Here is a 9726-nt window from a genome sequence, read left to right on the forward strand (position 1 = left end):
TCCCGGGAGCTGTGCCCACCTGACCCGGCATTTGCGCTTTGTCTTCGTGGCCCAGAAGTGGCCCCGCCGGTGGAAGCATGAGAAGTGGCCACGTGTTGTACAGCGGCTGGTTGAGGAAGTCGCCCCCTGAGAAACTGAGGCTCTTTGTGAGTGCGGGCAGTGGGGGCGGGACCAGGAGCGCCACGGAGGGTCTGGGGGGCTCCGGGAGGGGCGTGGGGGAGGTGGCCTAGGTCCACGGGAGGAGCTGCGGGTAGAGGCGACTTCTCCACGTCTGCATGCGAAGGCGACTCCCCGCCAGCGAGAGACAGGGTCCAGGTTTGTGTGGGTTGCGTTCCGAGACCCAGGGATTTGATTCCGGGGCTGGGGACCCTATTACCCTGAGCGCCGTGGGCCTGCAGGTCGGAGAGTGGGCGGGAAAGGGGACACAGCAGGCTCTGCAGCCTCGCAAAGGGCAGGAACCTCGCACCCGCTCCCCTTCCCTCCCAGGCCCCGAGAATGGCGGGCACCTCGCAACCTCTCTCCTTCCGTCCCAGGCTCCAAGGAATGCAGGCGCCTTAAACCTGCTCACCTTCCCTCCCAAGCCGCGAGGAGGTAGGCACCTCACACCGTCTCCCCTTCCCTCCCGGGCCCCAAGAAAACGCGGGTGCCTCGCACCCGCTCCCCTTCCCTCCTCGCCCGCCACTCCCGGGGTCGTTCGCGTCCTTCCATGCCACCACGCCTGCTGAGGGACAGTGTGCACTGCAGTGTAGTCTTCTATATATTAATTCATGTGGTTAAACGATTTAGAAAAAAAAGAAAATTAGTTGCCCTTCCCCCTAGTGGCTAATTTGAAGAGTGTTGTTCTAAATTTCAACAGTTTTACTGAGGAAACAGTAATTATTAGGAGTCAGTATGATTATACCAAGGTACATAGAAGAGGCTTTTCTCTCCTGTTCCTTAGCCCCAGGTCCAGCCCTTCAAGAATCTATTCCAGAATAAGCTGATTCTATAGTCATCTTCCCTTTCCTCTGCTTCCCTGAGGTATGGGGTATGATCAATTCTGCATTCTTGTCTTTCTCCATTTGTTTTTTCAATTTTTTATTATACTTTAAGTTCTGGGATACATGTGCAGAACGTGGAGGTTTGTTACATACATATACACGTGTCATGGTGGTTTGCTGCACCCATCAACCCATCATCTACATTAGGTATTTTTTCTAATGCTATCCCTCCCTTTGTCCCCCAACCCCAATAGGCCACATTGTGTGATGTTCCTCTCCCTGTGCCCATATGTTCTCATTGTTCAGCTGCCACTTATTTTTTATTTATTTATTTATTTATTTTGAGATGGAGTCTCGCTCTGTCACCCAGGCTAGAGTGCAGTGGCACGATCTCAGCTCGCTGCAACCTCCGCCTCCCAGGTTCAAGGAATTCTCCTGCCTCAGCCTCCCGAGTAGCTGGGACTACAGGCGCCTGCCACCACGCCCGGCTAATTTTTTATTTTTAGTAGAGATGGGGTTTCACCATCTTGGCCAGGCTGGTCTTGAACTCCTGACCTTGTGATCCACCCACCTCGTCCTCCCTAAGTGCTGGGATTACAGGCGTGAGCCATCGCGCCCGGCCAGCTGCCACTTATGAGTGAGAACATGCGGTGTTTGGTTTTCTGTTCCAGTGTAAGTTTGCTGAGAATGATGATTTCCAGCTTCATCCATGTCCCTGCAAAGGACATGAGCTCATTCTTTTTTATGGCTTCATAGTATTCTACCACACCCAGTTAATTTTTGTATTTTTAGTAGAGATAGGGTTTCACCATGTTGGTCAGGCTGGTCTCGAACTCCTGGCCTCAGGTGATCCACCCACCTCAGCCTCCCAAAGAATTGCTGGGATTACAAGCGTGAGCCACCGCACCCGGCCAGAATTTTTTTTAAATGCCAATACTGGTGACGGGATTAGAGTATATTAACTGATTTTACTTAGTCTTTCCATTCCCACATTAATTAGTTCTCAAAATTTATTTGCATGCTACGAAAGAGCTCAACAATTTTTTTTATTACGTGCAATTTTTTTAATAGGAATAAAAAATACGTTGTTGGCCTCATTATCAAGACATCATCTGACTCAACTTGTGTGGAGGTAAGAGTTTATTTTGGAGCTTATTGGGAGAGCATAAAATCATTTAGATATTGAGTCTGATTACAACCTAATTCTGTCAAGACACATAGTCACACATATGCACAGTCAGTCATTTGCAGTAGAGCTGTAATCATTTGTTAGGAGGATTGTCTATGGTTATATTCTTATTTATACTTACCTCAGGCTCTCATTTAATCTTTTACTTTTCCTTAGAAAGAAAAGGTGTATATCGGAAAATTAAATATGATCCTTGTTCAGGTAAGTTTTAACTGTTTTCCTTAGAAGAATTATGCTTATTATTTGAACAAAATGTTTGACCTACTTAGGAAATAAAGTATACTAATATTTTGCAGAAGTAGTAATAGTATTCTTACAATAATAGGTAACCTACTGTCTAGTACTTGAATGTTAATTTGCTGTGGCAGGAATCATCAAATAACGTTAAAGCCATCATTTATATGGCTGCAGCGTGGACTGCCCTGCCCTGCCCTGCCCTGCTTTTCCCAGTCTCACTCTGTTGCCCAGGCTGGAGTACAGTGGCACGATCTCGGCTCACTGTAGCCTCCGCCTCCCGGGTTCAAGCGATTCTTCTGCCTCAGCCTCCTGAGTGGCTGGAATTACGGGTGCTTGCCACCACGTTTGGCTAATTTTTTGTATTTTTAGTAGAGACAGGGTTTCACCATGTTGGCCAGGCTGGTCTCAAACTCTTAACCTCAGGTGGGCCACCTACCTGGACCTCCCAAAGTGCTGGGATTATAGGTGTGAGCCACTACACCTGGCCGGATTGTTTTTTAATTTTTGGATATGCCTGTGCATATTTCCTTTGCATGTCTCTCTCTCAGTCCTTTGATTTCCTCGTCCTTCTAATTGATTTCCATGCTTAGTCCTTAAACTGTCTATGTAGACTAAATTTATAATTTTTATGTTTATCTGTTTTCTATAGTAATATCATAAATTTTTTTCCAGAGAACCCTGGTATATGTGGGGGAAAAAACAGTAACTTCTATTTAAATAAGATTTAGAAACATCCAAGTTTCCAAAAATTTTAGTGTATTCAGCAATTAACTCCAGCTTTTATTATACTTTAGAGCTTTCTGTTAGCCCTTCTCTGAATGGGGAGAAAGAGGAGAGAATATAAAGAAGGTTAACATGTATTTTTATAATCTGGGAAATCCCTTGTGTGTGCCATAAATAGTCCAGACTTGCATACAAATATAATGCAGTTCATGAGGCTTTTGGTTAAAAGTTTATTCAGGCCCCGATTGCAGTGCCTCCTTTCTTCTAAATTCGTATATCCAAACCCTACTACATTTCAAGGCTCAAATTTCATCCAATAATAAGCTGTCTTAACCGGTAATAATAAGCTGTCTTAACCGGTCACTTTTTATCACCAATAGTTAGATCCTTGAATCTCCTAGGATAATTTCTTTTTTTCTTGTTTGATACGGAGTGTCGCTCTGTCGCCCATGCTGGAGTGCAGTGGCACCGTCTCAGTTCACTGCAACCTCTATCTCCCAGGTTCAAGCAATTCTCCTGCCTTGGCCTCCCGAGTAGCTAAGACTACTGGCCCGTGCCGCCACCCCTGGCTAATTTTTGTATTTTTAGTAGAGACGGGGTTTCACCATGTTGGCCAGGCTGCTGGTTTTTTTTTTGTTTTTTTTGTGTGTGTGTTTTTTGTTTGTTTTTGAGACGGAGTCTCATCCTGTTGCCCAGGCTTGAGTGCAGTGGCCTCATCTCGGCTCACTGCAACCTCTGCCTCCCAGGTTCAAGAGATTCTCCTGCCTCAGCCTCCCGAGCAGCTGGGATTACAGGCACCCGTCACCATGCCTCGCTAATTTTTGTATTTTTAGTAGAGACAGGGTTTCACCATGTTGGCCAGGCTGGTCTTGAACTCCTGACCTCGTGATCCTCCCACCTCGGCCTCCCAAAGTGCTGGGATTACAGGCATGAGCCACCACGCCCAGCCTGGCCAGGCTGTTCTCAAACTCCTGGCTTCAAGTGATTCACCCACCTTGGCTCCCCACAAAGTGCTGGGATTACAGGCGTGAGCAACCGCACCCGACCTCCTAGAATAATTTCTACATATCTATCAGGCAGATACTAATACACAGACAGACCCATTAGACAGATTGGACCTTTCATTAGGATAATTGAAAAGTTCCTGGGGTGATTAAGATAAAAGACTTTATCTGTGTTTTGTTTTCTACCCAGTATGGTGAAGAGGGTGGCACATTTCTTCCTTTAATAAAGGAAGAGAAAATGAAAAGTGGTTTATCCTTACTCCTGCCTTTATCCATGACATAATTTCTTTGAAGTTTGTTTTATTTGCCTTTGAGAAATGAAGTGCGATTAACATTTCATGTCTTATTCTAGATACTGAAACGGGAATGGCCCAAACATTGGCCAATTTTTATCAGTGATATTGTTGGAACAAGTAGGACCAGCGAAAGTCTCTGTCAAAATAATATGGTGATTCTTTTTTTTTTTTTTTCTGAGACGGAGTCTCGCTGTGTCGCCCAGGCTGGAGTGCAGTGGCGCAATCTTGGCTCACTGCAAGCTCCGCCTCCCGGGTTCACGCCATTCTCCTGCCTCAGGCTCTCCGAGTAGCTGGGACTACAGGCGCCCGCCACCACGCCCGGCTAATTTTTTGTATTTTTAAATAGAGACGGGGTTTCACCGTGGTCTCGATCTCCTGACCTCGTGATCCGCCCGCCTCGGCCCCTCCCAAAGTGCTGGGATTACAAGCGTGAGCCACCGCGCCCGGCCCGGTGATTCTTAAGCTCTTGAGTGAAGAAGTATTTGATTTCTCTAGTGGACAGATAACCCAAGTCAAATCTAAGCATTTAAAAGACAGGCAAGTAATAATTATGTTTTAGAATTTTAAAGTAATTTCTCAAACAATTTGAAGCAATTTGGATGTAAATTGTAGATATTTTAAGGAACTATGATCAGTAATATGTTAAATTGCTTGTAGTGGTTTTCAACTACAGATTAAGAAATAGTCCTAGACGGGGCCTAATAATTTACCTCTGAAGGTTGAAAAGTGAATTGTTCAAGACACACTTCAGGAATTGTTTTGTATGGTAACTAGTTAATAGATTCTAAGCAAATGATTTGTGTCCAAACGTACATATTAGTTATTTTATTTTATTTTGAGACAAGTCTTGCTCTGTTGCCTGGGGTGGAGGGCAGCAGCGCAATCTTGGCTCACCGCAACCCCCGCCTCCTGGATAGCTGCGACTCCAGGTGCGTGCCACAGCACCTGGCCTCAAATCAGTTATTATCTCTGCTTCTTATCAGTTCCCCAATTGTTAACAATAGTTTTCTTTTTAAAACAAAACAAAACAGAAAACTAGATTTGCCTCTAATAGTAAGCAACCGGTATAAACTATAGGTACACTTCCATTAAGTTTTAAACATTTGTTGTAGTCATTAGGAAATCTTTTTCCCCTTGGATTGCCCAGGCTGGTCTCAAACAATCCTTCTGCCATGGCCTCCCAAAGTTCTGCGATTACAGGCATGAGCCACTGTACTGGGCCTTAATCATTTTTATTAGTATTATGGATAACTGATATTTATTTCTGTGTCTTCTAAATCTGATATTTTTGTGTGTGTGTGTTTTTTTTTAGCATGTGCAATGAATTCTTACAGATATTTCAACTGTGTCAGTTTGTAGTGGTGTTTTTAATTTCATTTTTAAAAATAATAGGAAAGCAATTATTTAGAAGTGTGTTTTGTTATAGGAAAATTCTCAAAATGCTCCACTTGTACATGCAACCTTGGAAATGTTGCTCAGATTTCTGAACTGGATTCCCCTGGGATATATTTTTGAGACCAAATTAATCAGCACATTAATTTATAAGGTACAGTGAATACATTTCAGTTATTTGTCACTGGATAGCCACATATATTCTTTTCACATGTAAAGCTCTCATCTCTGCATTCTAAACCTTATTTAACCTTGTTTCTAACACGAGGACACTGCTCAGAAGAAATTTCCTATATTCACACCTAGTAAATTATTTAAAGTGAGTTTCAAATCTGATTCTGCCACTTATACCACGTAATTTTATGAATTCATTTTGAACAAACAATGGATTTGATTATATTGCTATCTTTTAGTTGAGTAAGTTACATTGAGGTAACTCAAGTGCTATTTCTGAAAAATGAAAAGTTCATCTTTTAACTGATAATTTAAAATTGATACCATGTTACGTCTTCTTTAAGTTCTATAATGGTTTAGCCTGGGCAACATGGTGAAACCCATCTCTACTAAAAATACAAAACAGCCAGGCATGGTGGTGCATGCCTGTAGTCCCAGCTACTCGGGAGGCTGTGGCCGGAGAATCTCAAACCCAGGAGGCGGAAGGTGCAGTGAGCCAAGATCGTGCCACTGCACTCCAGCCTGAGCAACAGAGCGAGACCCTGTCTCAAAATAAATAAAGTTCTACAGTGGTTTATCCAGAGATAATCTCTGTTACCAGTTGGTTGTATTATATTTTCAGATGTTTTCTTGACTGATATAATGAATAAATTAAGTATCTAATTGGAACATTATAACTTGACCTCTTCAAATTCGTAGTTTAGTTTGGTAACATAATATGGATTTATAGTATTTGAATGCTCAGTTTATTGCTTAATTAAGTTATGTAAAAACCTTTCTATTGTCAACAGTCCTACAGAGAACATTCTCAGACATAAGATATTATGCAAGTGTCCAAACATTAATTTATTTAAATATTTTAATGTTTAATTACCAGATTATTAGGTATGTTTATTTTTAAGGTTTTAATGCCCCCTGATTTCCAACCCCAGACGATAACTGTTTATCTTCTCAACAATAGAATATATAAGCCAATTTTCCCATATTCTTATTACTCTTAGATATATTGAGCATTTCCCAAAATTCTAAGCAATCACAAGTTTTAGGTCCTGTGTAATTACACAGAAAGTATAACATTCCTAAAAGTCATATCACAGATTCTAGGAAAGTTGTTAAGGAGCCTTGTTATTTTAGATGTCTAAGGACACATCAAAATAAAGCAGTTTAGGCCAGGCGCGGTGGCTCACGTCTGTAATCCCAGCACTTTGGGAGGTCGAGGTGAGCGGATCACGAGGTCAGGAGATCGAGACCAGCCTGGCCCAACGTGGCGAAACTCTGTCTCTACTAAAAATACAAAAATTAGCCGGGCGTGGTGGCATGCACATGTAGTCTCAGCTATTCGAGAGGCTGAGGCAGGAGAAGCGCTTGAACCCAAGAGGTGAGGTTGCAGTGAGCCGAGATCAAGCCCCTGCATTCCAGCCTGGGTGAGCGAGACTCTGTCTCAAAAAAACAAAAAAACAGTTTGCTCCTAAAGCATTTACTGTATATTGGGTAGGCAATAAAATTCCCTCAGTATATCTGCATGATAAAATATGTTCATTCACTTGGCCTGTTTTTGACATCTACCCCTATATTTGTTAAAGGCTTTTTCCTTTGAATTGTGAATTTTAAGTAAAGTGTGTGTCAGGCCAATTAATTTTATGGTTCCCTCCCCCCTTTTAAATAGTTCCTGAATGTTCCAATGTTTCGAAATGTCTCTCTGAAGTGCCTCACTGAGATTGCTGGTGTGAGTGTAAGCCAATATAAAGAACAATTTGTAAGGCTATTTACTCTGACAATGATGCAACTAAAGCAGGTAATATAATACTATCTTGAAAATTGGCTGAATAATTTTAGTGCCTTAGAAAATACCAAATTCCAAATGAGTTACTTTAGAACAATGTATCATAGATAAGCCATAATCTTGTATTTATTACATGAAATTTGTAGTAAGCTACAAATTTTTATGATGTTTCCAAAAATTTCTTAAAATTCAGGTTTGGGGTGTGTTGTGGTAATTTATTTCTGCACACTTTAGGAGCTTGGTCTTATGGGAGATACCTGACCAGACAGTGGGAAACCTGGGACTTGTTCCTAACATTGTGTCTGAAGGAATTCTTTTCAGCCCTAGTTTGATTGGTTATCTATTAAATGATCTAGAAGGTTATTCATAATACTGTGTTCATGGCCAGGCGTGGTGGTTAATACTGTAATCCCAGAACTTTGGGAGGCCAGAATGGGAGGACTAGTTAATGCCAGGAGTTCGAGTCCAGCCAGGACAACATAACCAGACCATCTCTATGAAAGATTTAAAAAATAGCTAGCTGTGGTGTTGCACCCTGTAGTTCCAGCTACTCTGGAGGCTGAGGCAATAGGATGACTTGAGCCCATTAATTCAAAGTTAAAATGAGCTATGGTCACACTATTGCATTCCAGCCTAGATGACAGGGCAAATCCCTGTCTCTTTTAAAAAGCAAGGAAAGATAGATTACTGTGTATGTTTGTGATCTGAATGAATGAATTGATTATTTTTACATTTTCAATGTCAGTGAGAAAGGGATAAGTCCAATACTAGAAAAATTTAAAGGCCGTGATAGCGGCCTTACTAGTTGCAATGTAATTTATTTGAGAAGAGTCAAAATCTAAGTCCTAGAGATACAAGAATAGGTGTACCAGACCTAGGAGTTCTGTATGTGGTTTAATATTAGCAAAAGGGTGTTGGGATATTAGGGCTTAAAAACAATAGTGTTAATAGTGTTGGCTGAGTGCGATAGCTCACACCTTTAATCCCAGCACTTTGGGAGGCTAAGGTGGGAGGATTGCTTGAGCCAGGAGTTCGAGACCAGCCTGGACAACATAACAAGATACTGCCTCTACAAAAATATTAAAAATTAGGTTAGTGTGATGGCACATACCTGTGGTTCCAGCTACTCGGGAGGGGCTGAGGTGAGAGGACTGATTGAGCCTAGGAGGTGGAGGCTGCAGTGAGCTTTGGTCATACCACTGCACTCCAGCCTGGACAGGGTGAGACCTTGTCTCAAAAAAAAAAATAGTAAAATATAAGTGTCTTTTGTTGTTTTATAAAATGCAAACTGATTGTCCCTTTTAAAATTTGCAGATGCTTCCTTTAAATACAAATATTCAACTTGCGTACTCAAATGGAAAAGATGATGAACAGAACTTTATTCAAAATCTCAGTTGGTTTCTCTGCACCTTTCTTAAGGAACATGATCAACTTATAGAAAAAAGATTGAATCTCAGGGAAACTCTTATGGAGGTAAGATATGTGGAGCCTTTGCTCCTAAAATTCTGCTCTACCTACTAATAACTCTTAAAAGTGCCTTTTTTCCAAAATGTATATACGTTTTGAGATTTCTTATTACTTAATATTTGATCTGTGCATCATATATATTCTCAATTCTGAATTACAGTTATAAGCCCAGTTTTCTGATTTTATGTTCTCCATAAAGCTAGGACTGGCCGGGCGCGGTGGCTCACGCTTGTAATCCCAGCACTTTGGGAGGCCGAGGCGGGTGGATCACGAGGTCAGGAGATTGAGACCACAGTGAAACCCCTTCTCTACTAAAAATACAAAGAAGATTAGCCGGGCGTGGTGGCGGGCGCCTGTAGTCCCAGCTACTCGGAGGCTGAGGCAGGAGAATGGCGTGAACCCGGGAGGCGGAGCTTGCAGTGAGCCGAGATTGCGCCACTGCACTCCAGCCTGGGCGACAGAGCGAGACTCCGTCTCAAAA

The 9726-nt window shown here is 42.4% G+C and overlaps 1 protein-coding gene across 1 annotated transcript in view; it reads left to right on the plus strand.

Moving 5' to 3' along the window:
* Window positions 1-275: 275 nt before the first annotated feature.
* LOC116464207 (exportin-1-like) overlaps window positions 276-9726 on the plus strand; it is a gene marked incomplete at its 3' end in the record, with an annotated part of 13263 nt that continues 3812 nt past the window's right edge. The window contains 9 exon segments of the mRNA XM_032147499.1: window positions 276-643; window positions 2052-2112; window positions 2326-2370; window positions 4486-4580; window positions 4880-4966; window positions 5742-5790; window positions 5856-5975; window positions 7662-7790; window positions 9093-9251. Of these exon segments, the coding sequence (XP_032003390.1) occupies window positions 276-643; window positions 2052-2112; window positions 2326-2370; window positions 4486-4580; window positions 4880-4966; window positions 5742-5790; window positions 5856-5975; window positions 7662-7790; window positions 9093-9251 (1113 nt within the window).

The sequence above is a fragment of the Hylobates moloch genome, unplaced genomic scaffold, assembly GCF_009828535.3.
Source record: "Hylobates moloch isolate HMO894 unplaced genomic scaffold, HMol_V3 SCAFFOLD_279, whole genome shotgun sequence".
In the NCBI taxonomy this organism is placed as follows: domain Eukaryota; kingdom Metazoa; phylum Chordata; class Mammalia; order Primates; family Hylobatidae; genus Hylobates; species Hylobates moloch.